This window comes from Rhinoderma darwinii, chromosome 1 (genome assembly GCF_050947455.1).
Source record: "Rhinoderma darwinii isolate aRhiDar2 chromosome 1, aRhiDar2.hap1, whole genome shotgun sequence".
NCBI classification, from domain to species: Eukaryota; Metazoa; Chordata; class Amphibia; order Anura; family Rhinodermatidae; genus Rhinoderma; species Rhinoderma darwinii.
In genome coordinates this window covers 611,337,665-611,363,907 of record NC_134687.1, presented here as the reverse complement: position 1 = coordinate 611,363,907, position 26,243 = coordinate 611,337,665, and the positions used below count along the sequence as shown (strand labels likewise).

General features: G+C 39.0%; 1 protein-coding gene across 7 annotated transcripts in view; it reads left to right on the top strand.

The window, feature by feature from the left end:
- The first annotated feature begins 2,815 nt into the window (after positions 1 to 2,815).
- The window catches only part of TCF4 (transcription factor 4), a 406,052-nt gene continuing 382,624 nt past the window's right edge, over positions 2,816 to 26,243 (top strand). For 2 of the 7 annotated variants that reach the window (XM_075841349.1, XM_075841341.1), the window contains exons 1-2: positions 3,151 to 3,432; positions 4,866 to 4,938. In XM_075841349.1, the coding sequence (XP_075697464.1) occupies positions 3,361 to 3,432; positions 4,866 to 4,938 (145 nt within the window). In that variant the 5' untranslated portion in view covers positions 3,151 to 3,360. Of the gene's footprint in view, positions 3,106 to 3,150; positions 3,615 to 4,560; positions 4,618 to 4,865; positions 4,939 to 26,243 lie in introns of those variants that run through there. The other 5 variants (XM_075841387.1, XM_075841379.1, XM_075841364.1 and 2 more) reach the window with 4 other exon arrangements.

Sequence of the window (26,243 nt, the reverse complement as noted above, 5' to 3'; positions counted from 1 at the left end):
ACAGGGGGAGTCCCCTCCCTCTGTCTAACCCATTAGATGCCACAGCACTATTGACCATGGCATCTGGAGGGTTAATGGAGTAACAGTACTCCAGGGTCTTCCCTATGACCTGCTGTATAGTCACTACGTGGTCACAGGCATCTGCATCACCACTCGGCACCAGCAGGCAGTTTTTTCGGCTACAGTTTTAAAACCGCGGCTCACCTTTAACTGCCTACCGCTGAAACGTATATGGTCATTCAGCGGTACTCAAGTGGTCATTTGCTTTATTTGATGTATTTCCTTTATCTCACATTTATTTCAGACCCTTTAATAAATTCTGTTGGCTGCTTTTGGAAACAGACAGTGGTTTACTGTCAGACATGGGAAAAGCTCTGTCATTGAATTCCCACAATGCTCTGCTCTCTGGTGACAGGAAACCAGCAGAATTCAGAATCAAACGTTACTTTAAATTAAGAAGAGATCATGTAATAATTACATATCAGAATAGCAACATTTTTTTAAATTTTTACTGCACGCTTTGAAAATATTGGTCAAAAGTGGAGTTCTCCTTTAAATCTGTTGAGTCCATTACTGACTGACTCCAAATGTACCATGCCGTCACTGAAATTGATGTGCCTTAAACAGCTCTGTTCACTAAACACTCATTCTAAAAGCTAGGGCACATGAACTGGTAATGCGTTAAATTAGCTAATTTGTTGGTCACCATAGTTAAAAAAAAAAAATGTCTACATTTTACATTTTAAATGTAACATTTTCAAACGTTGTGGTTGTCCTTTGAGATTAGGGACAGGTGACAAAAATTAGGGACAAGGAGGAAATGATCCACTATTGTACCCGACTAGCATCCATTTTTCATTCTAGTTTAATCATTTAATGACTGAGGTATTTTTGGGCCTTAGTGACCACAGAGTGTTTAGCTATTTTTGGCACTTGTTGGTTTACCAGTTGAAACTTTCTCGAGCTATCCAAGTAATTTGTGTACTTCTTTCTGGAGAAATATATTAATTTTTCCTGTGTCCTTTATTTGCAGATGGTCCTCTCTTTTATTTCTAAAGATTTTTTGAAAATAATTTTCACATTTTTTAAGTTTAAAAACCTGTCATTACAATACTGTACTAAAATAAATTATTCTAAAATCTTTCCAAATTTATATTATGTAATATGTGTAGTTTAGGTTTTAAGGTTCGACTATGGCTACAGGTAAGGTTGGCTGTGGTGCCGCTGCTCTTCACTGCAAGATCAGCAGAAAACAGGTGCCGCTTATGACACTTGTAGTCTCTACATATAGAACAAAGAGACCTTTCTGTAAATTTTTAGTCTGTAATATGTTCATATCGTCCTTGCCAAAAATGATTCCATCAGGAGATCCAGTACTTTTCTAAGTATAAATGATAGAGAAATAAGAAAAAGCAGCTGTGTAAATGAGCCCCTTAAACCGCTGTCGACGGCAACATTTCATGTTACCCAATAGAAGTGAACTAATTTTAGGATCCTTAAGATTTTTCAAAAACATTATGAGGGTCAGGTGTCAATGATGTCATCGAGTGAATTGCTGTGATGTCACTAAAACCTATGACATATTTATGAATGTATTTCACAACACAACAGATCTAGGCTGCAATATTTTTGGGTGCAATTTTTAGGGTATGTATATATATTGATAAATGGTTGCTGGGCCGGTGTGAAGATCTTTAGTGTTGCCACAAATAGGTGGAGATATGATAAGATGTAATTGCTTATTTTTCAGCATACACGATTTATGAAATGCATCATGCCCTGGGTCTACTAAGAAAAAAAGTTTTCGAAAAAGAAAAAACAGGCTATGAAATGTAATAGCAGACTTTGGTTACCAGCGGGTTAAAAAACAGTCTCAGAGCAAGGATTTATTTTCTGCAGGTGTCTTTAAAGAGGCTGTGTGTTTTTTCCCCCCTCGCCTTAGCTTACTTCCTCCAAGATATAGAAAGGAGGAGGGGGTGCTTGCACGGGTGGGTGTATATATATATGACATTCACACATGCTTTTCCATCTCCTCCAGGCTTAACATTAGGGAACAGCAAGTGGCAAGGCATGGGTTAATTAAGAAATGTGCAAAATACGAAAGAACTGGAAGCATTAAACTTCAGTGCATGAAAGAGTTAACAAGGCAGCTTCCTAGAAAACGTTGTGATTCTGCAGCTGCTCAGGAACACCGAGCCAGGTTCAGCAAGCTGGGAGTTGTAGTCCCCCAAGAACCACAAGTGGCACAGTTGGTGCATGGCAAAGAGCGATCTACATCTAATACAAATGTAGCAGAGCTGTGCGAGATTTAGTAGAGCTGCGGCTTGCATAGGATTATAGGTAAGCCTACTGCTTTATCTTAACTCAGATAATCAATGCAACCCTCCCGAGTAACAAATTTAGCACTGCTACATCTTTAAACTTGAGCGCAGTCATCATAGTCCTCTAAATACCAAAATTCTAGCCGTGAAAAAAAAAAACATGAGTGCACTGGAAAAAAAAATCTCCGACAGCTGCAAAGCTGATCCCAACTCCGGCAAAGCAAATCAAACAATTTAGCAAAAATTTTGCAAAATTGCAGAAGAAGGAGACATTATCCAAGAGCAATGTAAAGTCCAGGAGCAGGTTGAGGGATTCCAAACTGAAGGGGTATTGTAGCTACTAGCATCCTAGTAGATAAGCCAGGAGGTTGCTGCTGCTGTAGTCAAGAGGGGGATCATCTCTCCAAATCCCCCCATCCTCCTCCTCCTCTTCTTCCTCCTCCACTCCCACCACCCCCTCATCCTCCTCCTCCCCTCCCAGCCTCTCAGCTAGCTGATGTCTGCACACAGCACTCACTGAGCCAAGGGAAGAGGACACAACACACTCAACTCTTGCTTGTTGCTGTTGCTGCTGCCACCGCCACTTCTTCTTCTGCATCTTGGGGGTCATTTTCAACCTGAACTTGAACTGGACATTTCCTAGTGACTAAGAAGTTTGCAAGAGGGGGGGGACTTGGCCCACTTTGCTCCCCCCCTATTGTTTGTGCTGGAGCCTGGCACCAATCATTGGCAGAAAGGAGCTAAGAAGGAGGAGGAGCAGTCACAAACTCGCCCCTTGCAAGCAGTAAGTAGCCATGCCCACCCGAACCCTGCACAAGTTGGGGGGGAGAAGGGGAGGGGACTGAGAGCAGGCACTGCTGAGCAGAATTCAGCCCAAAACAGCACTATTTGGGTCTGGGATTGGGTACCCAGAATAGTGCTATTTTTCAGGCTTCCAGGCTTTGTTATTTTTTTTTTCCCCGCAATTAACCCTTTCCTGATGCACAGGCCCTAGTGACTGCAAGCCCATGTTCCTAGGTGCCTGTATCCTTTTCCTAAAATGAATCACCAACAGCGAATGGCTGCCTTAGGGACGGACAAAGAACTGAGTGATTTACTGGATTTCAGTGCGGTAAGAACCCACGGTGGAAATTAAAACAACAGCTGTAAACACAAAACAACAACAACAAAAATACAAACATAACAAAAATTCTACTACTAGCTGAGCGGCAGGAACAAAAAACAACATCAACAACCCATAATAAAACATAACAAACTCTGTGTTACCTGAGTTGTTGCAATTGGAAATCCATGGTAAATATGCAAAGCTTATTTTTGTTACATTGTTGCCATTCTGTTTTGCTTTGGTTGCAAGCAATTTTTTATTTTGTTGGTTTTCATTTTATTTTCTTATCTTTTTTGCACGGTGATGGGTTTGTTTTTTCCATTTCATTTATTTTATTTTTTTATTGGCTTGTGGTGTTTGCAAGAAGTCGTGTAATTCTGGATGGTTTCCCATCCCTTGCAGCTCTCTTGCTGTCTCCTTTTGCCTTGGCACTCATTTAGAAGAAAACTCGCTTGTCTTTCTGTGTAGGGGACCAGAGTTGATCTCTTGTAATTGCCAAGTAAAACACTTATCCCTGGGTATCTCCTTGCAAGGTTTTCATGTACTTTTTTTTACTTGGGGGGAGAGGAAAAATGGCTTTTTGGATTCCAACAGTGTCCCACTTGTTTGGAACCACTGCAAGCATCTGGGTGGTATCCTCTACAGTGTGTCTATACATACTTTCGTACATACGTATATATGTATGTATGTATGTATGTATGTATGTATGTATGTATGTAGGTATGTATGTATGTATGTATGTATGTATGTGTAAAGTTTGTCTATAGCTGTATATGTGTTCAGTTAAACTATTGCATGACTTAGATCATCGTGGATGTGAATTAGCATCTTGGACCCCAGGCTTTATTTGCCTAGTCGAAAGAATTTCCTCCCTAAGAGATGGCTTTCGGAAGTTTGGACAAGATCTGTAGCCCCAGGCACATTGCAGCCCCTCTCTCCTCTTGCACTTTTCATTTGTTAGAATTTTTTTTTTTTTTTTTTGCATGTGTGACTCAGGGAAGGTGCGTATCTACCAGACACGTCGAATAAGAGAAACCAATTAGAATCTAAATAATAGAAAAAAAAAATTTCCTTTGCAGAATTGTGACTTGTTTCCTCTGCTGTGTGCATTACATGGTAGTTTCATGCAGGTGCCAGTTGATGTTTACTTAGTGTCACTGTCATTAATGACATAGTGAAGCTTTAGAAAAGGTTTGACATTTTGATTATGATTCTATTTTCTAGTATATTTTCTGCAATTCAAATTTGTAAAAAATTTGGTAAAATTAAATAAAACGATTAAGTCTGTCATTTTAGTAGGAATTAATCCATATTTAAAAATTGAAATTTTGAAAAAACATTTTTTTTTTAAATTATTGTCAAATATTATTGAAGTTTTTGTATTGATATCTATGGAACTATGAAGTTCTGTTCAACTTCTTCTGCTCTGTCTGTTTCAGATGTTTTCCCCTCCTGTCAGCAGTGGGAAAAATGGACCAACATCTTTGGCAAGTGGACATTTTACCGGGCCAAGTATGTAAAACGTGTTTTATTTTTCCTGTGCTTTTCAATCCTGTTTGACAGTTTGATTGCTTTTTTTTTTTGGTTGTCGGATGGGAACTGCTTTGTGATTGGTCATTTTGCCAAGGTGTGACATTTCCCTAAAATGATAATGGTTTATTTGGCTAGAATATTCCATTTTTGAATTATGTTATAATTCAAAAAAAAATAAGAAAATTGGGAAAATCTTCTATATCCTATTTTTAGGATGTTATCAGTGTTGGCAGTTAGCATTGGCTACTTTTTGGGGTTTGATCTTTAGCTGTTTTTACTTGCTGTTTTTGTTTTTTATTTTTATTTATTTTTTTTTTTAGTAGAAAGTTTGATTTGTTGCATATTGACAGTGAGCGGAAGGAGATATCAGTGATCAGAGGTTGTTTCAGACAATTTGGCTCTGTCACGCACAGATTGGCATCCAGTGCCAGGGGTACCTAAATAGCTGGCTGCAATCTATATGGCACACCAGGCTCTGGGCACAGTCAATGAACATATAACATTTCTTTGTTTCCAAAAATACATATTCCAACCCCCCCACCCCTTTTTTTGTCAAAGGATTTTGTATGGAATACACAAAAGATCTAACTCCCCCCCTTACCCCCCTACAAATCTAACAGCTGCAATGTTTTAAAGTGACTGGCACTCGCACATTGCCTGTAGATAGTCGTATATGTTCGTCATAATTTGAAATCATGGGATTGAATGTCATCAACTCTTTACTGCAAATGAACTGAGGAAATATTACTCGCTACATGAACTTTCATTCCCATTTTCAGTTTGGAAACTTAATAGCAAAGCCCTTGCAGTTACTTTCCTCGTAGTATTATACAACGCCCCCCAGGACGCAGGGTCGGTTGTGTTATTACTTTATATACATCGAATTTTTGTTGTTTTTTTCATTACCCTTTATTGTAATAATATAGGTATTTTATTATGACCGGCCATTTATTTCATGTTGGGTCAGTAGATAGTTAAAATACAATGGGTTTAGGTAACTAACGTGCATTGCAATTAATACTTTCAGTAATGAATATAATAGCTGGAATTTGGCGAAATTGGCCAAATTTTGTTTGTAAATTATCGGACATATGAGTGTGTGTGTGTGTGAATGTACAAATATAGATAGATAGATAGATAGATAGATAGATAGATAGATAGATAGATAGATAGATAGATAGATAGATAGATAGATAGATAGATAGATAGATAGATAGATAGATAGATAGATAGATATGAGATAGATAGATAGATAGATAGATAGATAGATAGATAGATAGATAGATAGATAGATAGATAGATAGATAGATAGATAGATAGATAGATATGAGATAGATAGATAGATAGATAGATAGATAGATAGATAGATAGATAGATAGATAGATAGATAGATAGATAGATAGATAGATAGATAGATAGATAGATATTCGAAACAAAGTCTGGTTTGCCTATGCTAAAGAAGTTTTTGTTATGGGGTTTGGCTTTTTCACGGCCTATGGTGCAAAGTAGACAATAGGAATGATCAGTTTTAGGCAACGGAACAGATACCCAATAATATATAAGAATTTCTGCTGCTTTTCAGATGTACCGAATAGGTTTGACTGCACACGTCTATTACCATACACCCCACATGGATGTCAATTCCGGTCTGGGATTGTGTGAGGCACCCACACAATATATGACATGTGAATATCATGGACGTCTTAAGTCGCCATTACCTGTGTGTTAGCGGGTAGCTGAAAGTATCCATCCTCACCCCCTGCCTTATTACTGGACAGGTGCAGCCTAGACTATTGTACGACTTATTCAGCTGTACAAGTGTGAAAGATTGGACAAGAGCAGATGTCAGTTTTATGTAATGCCTTCAAGCTGCTAAGTCTTTTGGGTATTTAATTTTTTTTGTGTTCTAGGAATAATTTTGCGTTTGAAAAAACACATGGTGGAAAAAAAAAATTGCAACAAAAGCTCCTCGGTTACAGATTTCGCAGTGCGCAGTCATATTTCACATTTACGCTTCCCGGCTTGTAGTCTTTTTACCGTTGCAGACGTTGGGTCTTCTTTGCCATTTTGTAAAATGTAGATACTACAGTGCACCTAGGACCTGGCTTGTGTTTTCCACCCGCTCTCTCCCTCCTGGCTATCTACATAAGGGGCATAGTCTGCAGGAGAGCTTGAATGTAACTTGAGTCCTAGTCCTCACATTCCCATGGAACATTTTTTCACATGAAAGCCTTGTTTTCAGTCCAGTAAAGAAACAGCAGTTTGTGTTTGATGTCTGCAGGTGTTCAGCACAATCCAGCCTTGCTGCGGAATTATTTCCCCTAAAAAAAAAAAATTCCCACCCCGCCTGCAATACACATATGTTGTTGATATAAACTCTTAAAGTCAGTTTCTACACCCTCTTAAACTACTGTCATCCTCTTTTTATTCTGTCTTTTAATATGTCATAAAAAAATTATAATAAAATAAATTGAATTTTATTTTGATTTATTTTTGTGTGTTTCTTTTTGGTTTTTTTTGGTCATTGTGGAAAAAAAATTATATCTGGTCTGAAATATATAGAAAAATATATATTTAAATGGTTTTTAGGGTTTAGTCTAATTATTAAGCCTTATGTGGAAAGAATGGCTGAAAATAAAATAGAAATTCCTTTTTTTTTATCATGAAACACGTAGAGACATACATGGCAAAATATATGTGTATATATATATACATATACATATATATATATATATATATATATATATAAATATTATTATTATTATTATATATATTTTTTCACTACCAGATTTTTTGATTATAATTTATAGGACATTTACTATCTATTTATCAATGTTAAAATGTTGCTCATTTTTATAGTCATCTGGGTACAAACAATTTATTCAATAGTTTTAGCCATTTTTGCTCTAAACTTCTTTGCATCATATTTGTGGTTGGAATTTACGCCTCCCATAGTGAAGTGTTTTTCGCAGGTGCTCTGGAAAAGAGAAAGCGATATAGAATATTCTCCTTGCACTTCCCACTTAAGTAGGTGCAATGGAAAATGCTAAACTTGGCTTAAATAGGAAATTTAAGTAAGTGACATGTTAACAAAGAACTTCAGATTTATGGGTGAAATCTATTTCTAAGTAATTTATTAAGCACCTGGTGCAGAGTTTAGATTTTATTGCCTATATTACTGATGTAGCAGAATTGACATTGTTAGTTACATAGGGCTGCAGACACAGTATTGATACTGTACGACCTATTACTACCTATTCTGAAAACGAAATAAAAGGAACTCTATTTTATCAGTACAGATGTAGCAGAGCTGAATTTTTCCTTTGACAATGTAGGGCTCTGTTATTTGTGAATACTGATAACCCTGGATAAAGTTGATGAAGAGGGCAGAGTCTAGCGACAGCGTATCGCTGACGGGCGATTTCCTATTACAGAGGCTTATCCTCATATAGGACAATGGAGGCTGAAATAAGAATCTGTATTTAAGCATGTCAGCCGCCATTGTCTGGTATTGGGGAAATATGGATCCATACTAGGAAATCGCCCATCAATGAAGAACTGGCAAACAATCTTTTAATGTTTTGTTTATTTGTAGTAGAAGGTTTACCTGCAGTCCTATGTAAAAACACAGACTGCATGTTGTAATGACATTCTAAACACTGCTATATCTGATTGAACCTCACTCACCTCTGCTACATCTGTACTTTGTACAGTATGTCATACGTACTTACTGTTCCCAGTTTCTAATAATTTACCTAAACTTTGATAGTTTAGCAAAATCTACAAAAATTCTCTACATTTGTGCCAACCACATAAGACAAATGGCATCTGAGGCCCCACGTTTGGAAATGACAAGGAATTATTAAACAAAGCCTCAATCTGTGTCTCTCAAGAAATTACTTGATTTTAGGCCTTTTTTGTGATATCCCAAAAGGGTCATCAATACTTGCTGTAGTGTGAGGGAACGTGTAAAAGTATCTTAGTAATGGACACCGTGTTACTGCAAGTGTTAAACTGACCCTAAATTTTACTTTGGAGCATATACAATGTTTAGTGGGGGGGGGGGGGGCTTGCATTTTGATTATCCTGTATTATTGGGATATCCCCCATCTTACAATGATCAAAAATGATCTTGCATTGCTCCCCACTCCACCTTGGCCGAAGGATGTTTAGATGACTCTCGACAAGCAGATGTGATAAAAGCTCAATGGGGAAGGAATGAATCACTGCCATCCATCGCTCCGTTTCATCTTCTTTTGATGAAAGCTCTGATACATGCAACACAACAAGTACAGATGGAAAAACGAAGCTGTATCAAGACAAAAAATATATAAAAGAATAAAAACATCAGCTCAGGGTGACTTCAAGTTGTCTGCTGTGAAGCCTAAGATCCTGATATACCGGGTATTATAGAAGGTAGAATTGGAGGAACCAGCATGATCCTGGTGATGTTAATGCCATAGACTACCAAAAAAACAACAACATAAAACCAAATGTGTAATGGAACCTAAGAGTAATAATTCATATTCAAGTATCATCCATCCTTCTAGAAAGAAGACCTACAAATGAAGGTCTAAGACTAAAGATGTCCATGGACCTCTTACAACTGTCTGTAGAAAGAACTGTTGGTTGGAAATGAACATCTACGTTCAGGTTGACCAAACATACATGATAATTATACGGAGTGTGAGGGAGATGAGCAGATGCCGAATTACTCGTGTGTCGCTTATCTTTGGGGAAACAATAGCATTGAACGGGAAAAATCGTTCCTTTAAAGTCAATTGACAGTAAGGGTCTACCTGGCCGCGTTGACAAGACAGGCGGCGTTAGTGGTATCATACACAATTACTGTAATGATTTGTCAGATCTTACGCGGGTCGAGACATAAAGTTGTCCAATTTTCTAAAAAAATAACATGTTCCTTTTGCCTCCCTCAGACCCATTTCTTCTCAATCCAAGAGTCTTGAGGGTGTATATTGGGTTTTATTTACCAGATATACTAAATGTCGTAAGGAGGTAGTAGAGGTTGGCGAGATATCTCACCATGTGTGGTTAGTTTCACCGAATGTGGCTTTTTTTTTTTTTGTGGAAACTTTTAGTCACTGTATTATCTCATAGCCTTATCTTGACATTCTCTTGTAAGACTTTTGGAAAATGAAGGAATCTAATACATTATGTTGACTGAAGAGGAGCTCATTGGTGAAATCATTCCTACTCGGTGCGGTCCCCCTCTTCAACCATCTTAATAATCAGTAAAGCCTCCAATATTGCCATTCACTATGCTAAGACTTGTTCTCGGGTGATATGGGTGATTTAATTGTAACGTTCTTCATGGTAGGTGTCCAAGCCTTCATTGGATTACTGATGGTAACCCAACGAAGGCTTGTGTGCCAATGGTTTAATGGCATTGGCACACACATTAATAATATAATATACTGTATACTATCAAAGCCATGGTGTAGATGGTTGATATCGACCAACCAAAGGATTCTAAGATGTCCTTAAAGAACGTCTCAGAGAAGGTGTAACCAAAACAGTATACGTAAACACGACAATTTAATATTCATATCCTCACTCATACGCCAAAGGTCAATGGTGCTGTATACTAGATTAATTTCCAAAATTTACAAATTTTGTCTTGTGACCTCGCCCACCCTTTAAGAAAAAGCAGATACTGAAATTGGTAAAGAGTACAGTTATTATAAAGTGTCAGACAGGAATTAGTGAAGCATGGTTCCTAATATGTTATATTTGGATTTAAAAAGTAATATTGTTCATATTTTCTTCATATGACATTTTCAAAATGAGAAGTAATGTACAGGTTTATGTTTTCTATTTTTTTATAGACTTTCTTTTTCTTTTTTTAGAATGAGGGTTAGTCTTAGGCTGGGTTCACACACCCTATTTACGGACGTAATTCGGGCGTTTTAACCCCCGAAATACGTCCGAAAATACGGCTCCAAAGCGGCAGCAAACATCTGCCAATTCATTTGAATGGGTTTTACGATGTTCTGTGCCGACGGTCATTTTTTTTATGCGCCGCTGTCAAAAGACGGCGCGTAAAAAAGACGCCCGCGTCAAAGAAGTACCTGTCACTTCTTGAGACGTAATTGGAGCCGTTTTCCCTTGACTCCATGGAAAAACAGCTCCAATTACGTCCGTAATGGACGCAGCGAAAAGCGCCTGTACATGCCATTACGTCTGAAATTCCGGAGCTGTTTTCTCCTGAAAACAGCTCCGTAATTTCAGTCGTAACGGAGGCTGCCGTGTGAACATACCCTTATTCTGACGATAGAGAGGTTTGTTACTTAGCTAATTGGAGTGTGGCCGGAAAAAAAAAATCCTCTGAATTTTTCACAGTTAAATCAGTACGAGGTAATATTTGTGATAATTTGGTATACAGGTAGACTAGGCAGGCTGGTAATAACCAATGTGCAACATTTGCACTTTTCCAAATTTTGGAAGTGGGTTCCCACCCTCTATGTAACACTTATAATACTGATGTCTTGATATGTTCAGAGAGGCCTTTGGGGCCACTGCTCCCTCATTAAAACAACCAATTAATGAATATCAACAAGCCCAATAAGGGTACCCGTACACGGTGCGATTGTGTGTCGAACATGAAACCATGTGCTTCACCTATACGAGTCGAGCAGCCTGTATCGCAAAGTCGTGGCAATTAGCAATAAAACCAAATGCGGTTCTCGTCCACGTGGCACGCTATAGCTGCATGAACTCTACATGTACGGGCAGACTAAGGGACCTATCTGAATGCAGGGTTTGCCATTTTTAACGCTATCATTTCTGGAGCACACAGCATAGAGGGAACAATGCTTTAGCCCCCTCAGGCACGTAGGTTCAGTTATGGGCCCACCCAGAGGTGTTATTTGAAGCTCCTAGGCCTCAATGCAAAATCTGTAGAAAGCCCTCTTCACCTGCCATGTGCCGTTTATAATACTTGTTGTCTTCTTATATGGCAGAGGGGCCTGTGGACCCACTTGGGCACCAGGGCCTGGGGACTTCTGTTTAAGATGTAGCGAAGTTTATCTAGACTCTGATAACTTGCTGCAGCGTGATATCACACAACAAAAGCCATTGAAAAAGTCTAATGAAATTTACTTGCCACTGTGTATTTAATGCGTTAAAAGTCAAAATAAAGATGGCTACATCTGTACCGCTGCACACTCTATAGCTACACCCCTGATAACTTTTGCACCTACTCCATTCCTCTGTTGCTGATGAAATTATGAATGATTTTTTTTTTATGTATTCTGTTCAAGATAAAGAGAGATAAGTCATTTCTGACCACCATTGGTTTCCATTCCCCCCTACCACAGTGACATCCGTTTCCATAAATTTTCAACTGTTTTTAGCAATTTATGGATGTGTTTGTACAAGATACTACACCTTAATCTTCTTGTAGTCATTTGTTTTTAGCTTATTCTGAATTAAAAAAAATAGATTAAAAATATGATTGAAATAAAATGTGGGCCATTCAAAACTGTCAAAAAAAAGAAAGACACTTACGACACATAATATATGTAATTACCGGACATGTAGGGACCTGATTAAGTCTGGAAACACATCTAAAAGAAAGGGGATGTCACAATAAGACAGCCCCCTTTTTCCTAAGGAACCTCCCTGGTGATCATCTGATCATCATGGGTGTGGCTCCTGACAGTTGTAGTCACACTTTAGTATATAGTATTACATGACTGCCTTTGAAATGGGAAACTATGTAGAATACCTGGCAAGGTCCAGTGGGAGCTGCTCTTTCTTGGCCCCTTTTCTGAACTCCATATACTTTAATAGGGCATATGATTGTGGTTTCACAAGACAAACCCTTTAAGGGTATGTTCACACGGCAAACGAAAAACGGACGTAAAATACGGAGCTGTTTTCAAGGGAAACAGCCTCTGATTTTCAGCTATTTTTTATGCATCAAGCGTTTTTTTATGTGTTTTGTACGGCCATATTTTGGCTGTTTCTCTATTGAGACAATGAAAAACGACTCGAGAAGTGACATGCACTTCTTTTTTACACGCCATTTTTACAAACAGCCCCATAAAAAAAAAGCCCTGTGTGAAAGAAACGCAGTTTTTCCCATTGAAATCGATGGGCAGATGTTTGGAGGCGTACAGCCTTCGTATTTTTAGCCATTTTTCGGAGTGTTTATGGCCCAAATAGCGTCTGAAAATAGGCAGTATGAACATACTTTAACATATATTATTGGCAGCCCTTCAATGCTCATATTTATTGTGTTTTGTGCTTTAGTCATTAATTGCTATTTGGATTTATTGGTCATAGTCTGAAGTTTGGCCAAAATGATAGTTGACAAGTGACATTGTGTACGTTAATAGGGTTTTTCTAGTTTTATGTAATGGAAAATCAAGCAACTGTGAGGGTTGTAGTCATTGCTGTTACCTTCACTACACATTTTGGAGAACAGTCACTATATTACAATTCAGTATAGTAAATTATGCTTTTATTGTATTTTTCCCTGGTACTTGAGACTCTAGTTTTGATGTACCTACTTTTTTAAAAGGGTTGTCCAGGATTAAAAATTGCATCACACTTGTCCATGGGCCGCGTATGCTATTGCAGCTCAGCCCAAATTACCTAAATGTGGCTGAGATGCAATACCAGGTACAGCCTACTGACAAGAGTGGTGCTGTTTCTGGAAAAAAAAATAAGACCATTATTTTCTAATCCTGGACAACCCCTTTAATATAACCCAAAGTTAAGATTTTATCACCTTAGTGGATTCTGCAGGCTAATATAGTTCAGGTTTCCTTGCAACCTCTGCACTTACTTTCTTTGTGACCACCATTTGGGTACATGCACTAAAGTGGTCACAGGAAGAATATATATCAGCTATTTAAGAGACTGCTTCTCCATCCTACACAGACTAGTTTTAGTTGAGGACCTTATTCATGGCTAATTCTAGAATTAGCCATGAATAAGAACACAGACCGTGTTCGAAACGCGTAGGCTCTCTCATTCTGCCATCTAGACCACCTTGTATTGCGTCCTTTTCCAGTGTTCGTCATTTTATCGCTTATTTTCAATAAAGTGGAAACCGAGTTTTCCTTTTACCATTACACTTCGTTGGATCCTACCTTCCTTTCTTCTATGAGGATATTATATCAGCATTGGGATACAATCAAGATAAGGGGGAAGGGGTCTAGTAACAATAAAGATAGTAAATTATATGCTATAAGTAGGGAGGCCGGAAGAAATTGTGGAGACAGACTTAAGAAATATTTTAAGTGTTACATATAAAAATGAGTTTTCTGATTTTGTAGTAAAATTATTTTTTTTAATGTGATTTTTTTGCATTCAACATGATGACTTTTTCTATCCATGAGAATTACAATTTTTATTTTTTTTCTCCTCGTTGCGGTCTAGTTTTCTGGGGGTAGATTGGGAAAACGCTGTGCTAAATGGCTAATCAAATTATGCCTGTGTAATTCAGTTTATCAGTCATAAAGTTTGCTTTGCACTTGCTGTTTAAATAGTGTTCTTCGCATGATTACATTGTAAATGCATTTTTACAAATCTAGAATATGAATGTATTACGTCTGACACTTATTTTACAGTAATGCCGTTCTGGCTCACCCGAGTACCAGGGGGACTTGCTTTAGTAACTCATGCCCAGAGCATTAGGCAATAGAGACAATTAATATTATTATTATTTGTCTACTCGTTTTTTTATATATTTGTTTGACAAATTTTGAGTGAATTGATAAGAACAGGACTGATAAATCGAGAAATTATTTGAAGAAATTTTTTCAAAAAATTAAAGGGCTGGTCCAGGATTTGAAAAACATGACTGCCTTCTGCCAGATACAGTACTGACCTGTCCATGGTTTGCTTCCGGTATTGAAGCTCAGCTCTATTGAAGTGAATAAGGCTTAGCTGCAATGTGGCGCTGTGTTTGGAAGTAAGCGGTCATGTTTTTGTAATCCTGGACAACACCTTTATTCTTTTGGTCGAATTTGACCCAGACTCCAAAATCTAGCATTGATATGGTGACTACTTTTCCAATCACAGCTTATGGTGAGCTGACATGGGTTGTTTTTTTGGGCCGCCATATTGGACTATTCTACTATACATTGCAATTTGCTCCCATTATGACAATTGTTCTGTTTTCTCAAAGAGTCTAAAACGAATCAGCCATTTCACTTAAAGGACTTTTCACATAAAGACAACCCATGTCCGTATGACTTATTAGGTCATATGAACGTTATAGAGAAGGGTCCAGTCAGGGTTGTACTTCCTCTGGTGAAATTGACCATCTATGTATGGTCAGCTATTTATTTTAATGGACGGCATGTAATACTACAAAATTTCTCCTGAAATAAATGGCTGGCTGCAACTTTTGCACAGAAAAAGTAGGGCTTGACCCCAGTGAAGGTGACTAAGATGGGAGGATGTCTTTCCAGACTTTATATTGGCATAAAAATCTGCTAGTCTATGGCTACCATGACGTAAAAGACTAGGGTTTTCCCTGCTGGGACCCCATCTCTCTTAAAAAAAATGGCTTAATAACAAGAAAGATCCCAAATTATATCAGGAATGGTAGAAGGTAGATCAGATCCTTCACACTTGTATAGAAAGGGCAGCAGTCAAAACCTCTGCAGAGTATATTGAGTTGGATAAATGTCACCAACTTTTTGTGATTGTAACACATCTGCCTAACTATGGCTTCCTTTACCTAAATGTTGTGGACCCCATCTCTCCTAAAAGAAGGATTCCAATACCCTCACCCAGTCATTCATAAAGGGTAGATGGGAGATTTTTTTTTTTTTAAAAAGGTCAACAAGTGTGTATGTGACCGTCTGGCAAGGGTTATATTATCATTTTTACTAAAGGGCCGGGGGGGGGGGGGCGGTAAGGGACAGTAGTATTGATAACTCTTCTATGGTAGTGACGGGCAAAACATAATAGTGTTTTTGGAAAGATAAGTGCTGGTATTTGCATTCATAGCGATCAGGGGCCTGATCCAGAATATACACCCTATATGTCATATAATCAGCATCCTAATATTATTATAATAGGATTTTTTGTATTTTCCAATAAATGTATTTTTCAGTCACTATATTGCTTTGTGGCAGGTAGCCACAATAGTTGTACTTTCTCCTCCACTTTGCTGCTTGCTGTAAGAATTCTGCTCCTAGGGGGAGGGACTTTTACATTTTGAGAATCCCTACAGAAGTTTATAGAAAAATTATATTATATTGTTTCTTTTATATTACACATATACGGAACATACATTATCTATCCATATCGGTCCCTATCCACTAACTTGCCATTTATGTTTTAAATTGCCAAGAGGAAATCCATGTGGACCATGGAAAGAACCTACATATTTCATGTTGCCCTGTTTTTGAATGAAACCAATAGTCCTGAATCCCATTACGTAATATTCAGGTTCATTTTATTATTAATGTAGTTGTTATTTTTATATTTTTAGCTGCTTAAATTGTGCATTTGTGTAACTTAAGTCCAGGGCTCCACAGCTTTATCCACGAGTCATAGTAAAATTGTGGGATTGCCACTACCAAAACTTCGAAAAAGTTGAAAGAACCATTGAAAAAATGGCTTTATCCTCATGGATATATGATGAAGTTCAAGTGATGGACAACACAATGGACCGGAGCTCAGTTTTACATTTTGTGGCCCTGTACAAACAGGAATGTGAATAATTTTTGTCAAACAAGGGACAAATATTTATCTAGCCCCTGGCAGATTTTCATTAATTGTAGTGGAGTTTTCTGTACTGCAGTATGTTAAAGGGCATGAAAATAATATTGTCATTGACACATGTATGACTAGTGCACAGGATAATTGTGGCATTGCCCAGATTTTTGCTTTTGTATTTGTTATAAATGTTAGAAAATAAACTTTGGTTGTGGGCATATGGAAGTTATAGAAGAAAGTCCCCCGCTTGAGACCCCCCTTTAGAAGCCTGAATGGAAAGCTGTTCTGTAAGACTGGCTCCTGCTCTTCCAGACCCGTCCTGTGAATGCATAACATGAATGTCCAGCATGTAATACTACATTTCCCCTGCGGAGACAGATTACAGGGGAAATATTTGGGCCAACGCAAAACCAGACCTGTAAGGTTCATCAAATAGTCACATCCGTTTCTACTTTAAAGGGGTTTTCCCACCTCATAAAGTGATGACATGTCGTTAAGATATGCCATCACTTTCTGAACAGAGGGAGTCCGACCTCTGGGCGCTCCACCGATCCTGAAAATAAAGGGGGGCGCAGCACTGGTTAAGCGATTTGGCCCCATTCACTGTTTTTCCATGCACAGTGACGCTTGTGGCCACCCGTTGTAAAGGGAACTGCAAAGGGTCCCATTCAAGGAAAATCTATTTGATGCATTTTCAAAACTGTCAAGGCAAAACATTTCTAAAACACTTGATAAATTTGGCACACCCATTAATTTGGCATAGTTTGCATAATTGAAGGACTTATGTATTATGGCTCAGTACAACCTCTGCCATAATGGGGCACCCACAGAGCTGTACATGGGCCCGTACTTTAGTACACTTCATACGGAGACATTTGGAGTTTTTTTATGTCAGATTCCTTAATATTCTGGCAGAAATACAATCATGGTATGCGCCATCGGGGTCCGTGCTATGGTGGTATTCTCCCCTGGAGACTTTGCTCGGACTCCATGTGGCACCATATGGGCTCCATGTAAACAACTCTGCCATGTGCTTGATCCCTAAGACTCAGTTCACACTCGCATGGAAAATCCATTTTTTGTATATTTTGCATTTATATTAACTAATTAATGTATTTATTTTTAGCACAACTTTAGCCTCCCTCTTTACAGGGCTCTTAGGCAATGTAATATATTATTAGGTTTTTAATAGTAAATTACTTGCGGGTTTAATTCCATTTATATAGATATGAAATGTATATAATACATTAAGTCAGCCTGGAATACAACTGCAAAATAAATGAGCAATGTTTCTTCCCTTGTCTACATTCTTCCAAGATGTATGGGGAAATATTCTTCCTTGTATCTTACAAGTCCTTATATGAATCAAAGCAGATTCCTAGAATGTGATAATCCTTATATCCAGGTGTTTCTAACTGTAGCGGATATTTATATATTCTATGACAGAACACTCACAGTGAGTCACACTAAAAAAGTAGTGGGGTTTTCATATTTGGTCTATCTATCTATCTATCTATCTATCTATCTATCTATCTATCTATCTATCTATCTATCTATCTATCTATCTATCTATCTATCTATCTATCTATCTATCTATCTATCTATCTATCTATCTACCTAATCTCAAATCTATCTATCTATCTATCTATCTATCTATCTATCTATCTATCTATCTATCTATCTATCTATCTATCTATCTATCTATCTATCTATCTATCTATCTATCTATCTATCTATCTATCTATCTATCTATCTATCTACCTAATCTCAAATCTATCTATCTATCTATCTATCTATCTATCTATCTATCTATCTATCTATCTATCTATCTATCTATCTATCTATCTATCTATCTATCTATCTATCTATCTATCTACCTAATCTCAAATCTATCTATCTATCTATCTATCTATCTATCTATCTATCTATCTATCTATCTATCTATCTATCTATCTATCTATCTATCTATCTATCTATCTATCTATCTATCTATCTATCTATCTATCTATCTCCCTCTCTCTCTCTCTCTCTCTCTCTATCTATCTATCTATCTATCTACCTAATCTCAAATCTATCTATCTATCTATCTATCTATCTATCTATCTATCTATCTATCTATCTATCTATCTATCTATCTATCTATCTATCTATCTATCTATCTATCTATCTATCTATCTATCTATCTATCTATCTATCTCATATCTATCTATCTATCTATCTATCTACCTATCTCATATCTATCTATCTATCTATCTATCTATCTATCTATCTATCTATCTATCTATCTATCTATCTATCTATCTATCTATCTATCTATCTATCTATCTATCTATCTATCTATCTATCTATCTATCTATCTATCTATCTAATCTCAAATCTATCTATGTTATAAATATATATATATATATATTTTTGTGACAACAGAGCAACTGATGTCAGAATCATTTCAGTATGAGAATAAATCTTGTACTTTTTATGTTTGCATATATTTTTTTAAACCTTGTCAGTGATTTAAATGTTTTCTTAGGGGCTCTGACTGTGATGTGTTGCATTTTGTTTGCTGCAACAAAGAATGTTTATCCTCCCTTAAGTTATATGTTATGTCAGCTGCAAAAATTGGAATGCTAACAAACACCTTCTGGGTTTTTTTTTTATGGCGTCAACTCTTGTATCCATACGTAGAGCCGCAATAGAACAAGTGACTGACAACAGGAGAACTAGCACTCGGGGCTATAATCAGCATGTAATATAAGACAACAGCAATACAATCACGAAAAAAACGGATTCAATTATTATACATTTTTCATGTTTTTGCATTATGTTTTATAACCCTAAGCAGATGACACGATAAAGTGTGGTGATGTCACAAAATATGTCGCATTTGTCATACAAATAAAGTGCGGTGCTACAAATTGTCACAAATCAGCAGCCATATCATTCTAACATTACAGAAATTCAGAAATACTGGGGCACGTGGATAAAAAAAGCTTTCCTGATCTCACAGAATGGGTCCCAATTCTGTCCTGAATGGAGCCAAAATACATTTGTGTAAAGTTTGACTAATTGAAGTTTTCATACATGAATAACAGCTTGAAATCTGACCGTTTCCCTTATCAATTTGTTGTGCCATACACGGTTTGATAATATAGAAAGTGATTGAACATCGTCGGTTAGGGACTTTGTGAGGGACACCCTCAATGACAATGGGAATGCTAACAACCAGATGTCCAATGATTCATACATTCCCAAAACGAAAAACAGCACTGTACTGTCCCGTTTTTCGCAGAATTGTCCTGTAAATGGGTAGCAAAGAAGGCTTATGTCAATTTGCATAAAAGTAGGAATTCCCGGGACGTTTTGTAGGTGTTTCCAGGCAGATCAGCGGCGGGGCTTAAAAGTGTTCCACGAATAAGGATGCAAATTTTGGGACATATGATTTCAGAGCAGTGGCACTATGCAGAATTCTAATAAATTATACTCTATCATTTTTATTTTATGAGGGATGCAAAACAGGCATGTCAGGAGAGTCAGCATATCCTCCTAACTACACCCCATAGAAGAGCAGCCAAGATCTTCTTTACAAAACCACACAGGAGAACAACCAGATCCTCTATACTACACCACACAGGAGAACTGACAGATCCTCTATACTACACCACATAGGAGAACTGACAGCTCCTCTATACTACACCACACAGGAGAACTGACAGATCCTCTATACTACACCACATAGGAGAACTGACAGATCCTCTATATTACACCACACAGGAGAGATGACAGATCCTCTATACTACACCACACAGAAGAGCTGATAGATCCTCTATATTACACCACACAGGAGAGATGACAGATCCTCTATACTACACCACACAGGGGAGCTGGCAGATCCTCTATACTACACCCCACAGGAGAGCTGACAAATCCTCTATACTACACCACACAAGAGAGTAGACAGATCCTCTATACTACACCACACAGGAGAGCTGACAGATCCTCTATACTACACCACACAGGGGAGCTGGCAGATCCTCTATACTACACCACACAAGAGAACTGACAGATCCTCTATACTGCACCACAAAGGAGAGCTGACAGATACTCTATACTACACCACACAGGAGAACTGACAGATCCTCTATACTACACCACATAGGAGAACTGACAGATCCTCTATACTACACCACACAGGGGAGCTGACAGATCCTCTATACTACACCACACAGGGGAGCTGGCAGATCCCCTATACTACACCACACAGGAGAGCTGACAGATCCTCTATACTACACCACACAGGAGAGCTGACAGATCCTCTATACTACACCACACAGGAGAGCTAGCAGATCCTCTATACTATACCACACCACACAGGAGAACTGAAATATCCTCTAGACTACACTATACAGGAGAGCTGACAGATCCTCTACACTACACCACACAAGAGAGCAGACAGGTCCTCTATACTACATGACACAAGAGAGCTGGCAGATCCTCTATACTACACTACACTACACTACACTGCACAGGAGAGCTGACAGATCCTCTATACTACACCACACAGGAGAGCTGACAGATCCTCTATACTACACCACACAGGAGAGCTGACAGGTCCTCTATACTACACCACCCAGGAGAGCTGACAGATCCTCTATACTACACCACACAGAAGAGCTGATAGATCCTCTATATTACACCACACAGGAGAGATGACAGATCCTCTATACTACACCACACAGGGGAGCTGGCAGATCCTCTATACTACACCCCACAGGAGAGCTGACAAATCCTCTATACTACACCACACAAGAGAGTAGACAGATCCTCTATACTACACCACACAGGAGAGCTGACAGATCCTCTATACTACACCACACAGGGGAGCTGGCAGATCCTCTATACTACACCACACAAGAGAACTGACAGATCCTCTATACTGCACCACACAGGAGAGCTGACAGATACTCTATACTACACCACACAGGAGAACTGACAGATCCTCTATACTACACCACATAGGAGAACTGACAGATCCTCTATACTACACCACACAGGGGAGCTGACAGATCCTCTATACTACACCACACAGGGGAGCTGGCAGATCCTCTATACTACACCACACAGGAGAGCTGACAGATCCTCTATACTACACCACACAGGAGAGCTGACAGATCCTCTATACTACACCACACAGGAGAGCTAGCAGATCCTCTATACTATACCACACCACACAGGAGAACTGAAATATCCTCTAGACTACACTATACAGGAGAGCTGACAGATCCTCTACACTACACCACACAAGAGAGCAGACAGGTCCTCTATACTACATGACACAAGAGAGCTGGCAGATCCTCTATACTACACTACACTACACTACACTGCACAGGAGAGCTGACAGATCCTCTATACTACACCACACAGGAGAGCTGACAGATCCTCTATACTACACCACACAGGAGAGCTGACAGGTCCTCTATACTACACCACCCAGGAGAGCTGACAGATCCTCTATACTACACCACACAGGAGAGATGACAGATTCTCTATACTACACCACACAGGAGAGCTGACAGATCCTCTATACTACACCACACAGAAGAGCAGACAGATCCTCTATACTACACGACACAGGAGGACTGACAGATCCTCTATACTACACCGCACAGGAGAGCTGACAGATCCTCTATACTACACCACACAGAAGAGCTGACAGATCCTCTATACTACACCACATAGGAGAGCTGACAGATCCTCTACACTACACCATACAGGAGAGTGGACAGCTCATCTATACTACACCACACAGGAGAGCTGACAGCTCCTTTATACTACATCACACAGGAGAGTTGACATCCTCTATACTACATCACACAGGAGAGCTGACAGCTCCTCTATACTACACCACACAGGAGAGCTGACAGGTCCTCTATACTACACCACACCGGAGAACTGACAGGTCATCTATACTACACCACGCAGAAGAGCTGACAGGTCCTCTATACTACACCACGCAGGAGAGCTGACAGATCCTCTATACTACACCACACAGGAGAGCTGACAGATCCTCTATGCTACACCACAGAGGAGAGCTGACAGTTCCTCTATACTACACCACACAGGAAAGCTGACAGCTCCTTTATACTATACCACAAAGGAGAGCTGACATATCCTCTATACTACACCACACAGGAGAGCTGACAGATATTCTATACTACACTACACAGGAGAGCTGACAGCTCCTCTATACTACATCACACAGGAGAGCTGACAGATATTCTATACTACACCACACAGGAAAGCTGACATCTCATTTATACTACACTACACAGGAGAGCTGACAGATCCCCTATACTACACCACACTGGAGAGCTGACAGATCCTCTATACTACACCACAGAGGAGAGCTGACAGCTCCTCTATACTACACCACACAGGAAAGCTGACAGCTCCTCTATACTACACAACACAGGAGAGATAACAGATCCTCTATACTACACCACACGGGAGAGCTGACAGATCTTCTATACTACACCGCACAGGAGAGCTGACAGATCCTCTATACTACACTACACAGGAGAGCTGACAGATCCTTTATACTACACCACAGAGGAGAGCTGACAGCTCCTCTATACTGCACCACACAGGAAAGCTGACAGCTCCTCTATACTACACAACACAGGAGAGATAACAGATCCTCTATACTACACCACACGGGAGAGCTGACAGATCTTCTATACTACACCGCACAGGAGAGCTGACAGATCCTCTATACTACACCACACAGGAGAGCTGACAGCTCCTCTATACTACACCACACAGGAAAGCTGACAGCTCCCTTATACTATACCACAAAGGAGAGCTGACATATCCTCTATACTACACCACACAGGAGAGCTGACAGATATTCTATACTACACTACACAGAAGAGCTGACAGCTCCTCTATACTACATCACACAGGAGAGCTGACAGATATTCTATACTACACCACACAGGAAAGCTGACATCTCCTTTATACTACACTACACAGGAGAGCTGACAGATCCTCTATACTACACCACACTGGAGAGCTGACATATCCTCTATACTACACCACACAGGAGAGCTGACAGATATTCTATACTACACTACACAGAAGAGCTGACAGCTCCTCTATACTACATCACACAGGAGAGCTGACAGATATTCTATACTACACCACACAGGAAAGCTGACATCTCCTTTATACTACACTACACAGGAGAGCTGACAGATCCTCTATACTACACCACACTGGAGAGCTGACAGATCCTCTATACTACACCACAGAGGAGAGCTGACAGCTCCTCTATACTACACCACACAGGAAAGCTGACAGCTCCTCTATATTACACAACACAGGAGAGATAACAGATCCTCTATACTACACCACACGAGAGAGCTGACAGATCTTCTATACTACACCACACAGGAGAGCTGACAGATCCTCTATACTACACCACACAGGAGAGCTGACAGCTCCTCTATACTACACCACACAGGAAAGCTGACAGCTCCTTTATACTATACCACAAAGGAGAGCTGACAATTATTTTTTACTGCACCACACAGGAGAACTGTCAGGTCCTCTTTAACTTACCTGCAGTCTTCCATACCCCCAATCACTGAGACGTTCCACTCTGGTGTTATCCTTATTGCACACCAGTAGTGACAGGGTTGTTAGATATCACTCCCACTCAGTTCCCACCTGTTTAAAACATTAGAGTCTGTGAATGGTTGTCCAGTAATGTTGGCAGGAATCTACTGGACGGTATTATTTATGATGTTTAACTACAATAATCCCGGTGACTAAGAATTTCTAATGCTCCCCTGCACATGGATTTTTTTTCCAACAACAGATGTTTTATCAGCATGAATGCATACTGTACATCTATAGTGAATACAAACACAATCTTTCTCTACAAGGGGACAATTTAGTCAGAAAATGCAGCTCTTGAAAAACCAGATCCCTCCTAGAGAGATTTGGTCTCGCTGGCAGTCCATTAATTTGTTCAAATTAAATATTATCTTTGAATATTTAAAGGTTAAATGTACACTGATAATGGATTTAGACAGCCATTAAGCGGTAATTGCTCCTTAATGCTGTTAATAACAGACGTTTTGATGTAACTCACTAAAAATTGACAGAAAGCACATTGGATTTCCTCTATTTTTTCCTCATTAAGCAGGCTATTTGTTTAAGTTAAATTGTTCCTTGCAAAGTGAACGCAATGCTGCGTGTGAGAGAGAGTCGTATCAACCAGAAAGCACAGACTCTACTGTGGACACAGGTCATTAAAGAGGATCTGTTATGGCGCAAAGGGGATAACTTAATTTAGTGCTAAATTATACCCCTCAACTCAATGGAGTTTGTGCTCTATCCCCACATATCTGGGAGGATAAAAATTGTAGACCTTCTAAGTGGATTGCAGATATACAATTGGCCAACACAAGCATAGGAATACTAATATTCTATTAATTGTTCCCTCGATATGTTTCCTATTTTCCATAATCCTGTCCTGTCTCGAAATGTGATCAAAACTGTAACCCAGGACATCAGTCATATTTCTTCCTCATTCTCCTCACAACCCTCAGATCAGACCAGTCTCTGGCTGACAGATAACTGGCTGCAGCAGGAACCCTCTTCTCACTTCACTTCTCACTTCACTACTACACTATGCATTCTTAGCACTACTCCTCTGTAAAGTCACCTCCTTGACCCTTAATCTCCTACCATATGTTAAATTTAGACATATTCAACTAAAACAGGGGGTTCCACTACTCAGGACCTTTTCTGTTGGCAACAGATAAGAACCCCCATCCAGCACTGCTCTTGATACTAAAGGACTACATGGCGTTCATTTTGGGTTTCTATTTCTACAAATTATCTAAAATTATTCCCATGTGCAAGAGAACTAACCATATCTATATTAAATACCTGTAATGGATCAGGTACCTGATTTTCATACACTCTAGCCCTCCTTTACACTTCAGTATAAACCAGCCACCACATAGATTATAGATAATCTAGTATTGTGTTCATTTTGCCGCAAGCACAAAACTAACAATAGCCCTAAAATATCACTCCTCCTGTTGATTTACTGATAACATGTAGTTAGCAATCTTTGTATTTTAAGGAAACCATGTTATGTACCCTAGGTGGAGCGGCCTCTAGTGCTCATTGTTCCCACCTTCTGAAAAATTGACTTTGTATGTAAAAGAGGTGTGGGGAAGGGAAGTGACAACTGCTCTGAGTATATTTCTGGCTCTGGAGTGGTATTCACACATAATGACTATATTTACGAGAATACTACTAACTACAATGATACTACCCCTTATGAGCAAGAATCTTACTGCCAAACAACTGCCCCCTCTTAGGATATGTTCACACGGCCGAAAATCATCCGGAAAATCGGAAGCAGAACGCCTCCAAACGTCTGCCCATTGATTTCAATTGGAAAACGGCGTTCTGTTCCGATTGAGCGTTTTTCGCAGCGTTTTTTTACGAGAAAGGCAGGACACTTCTTGGGACGTTTTCGGAGCCATTTTCCATAGACTCTATTGAAA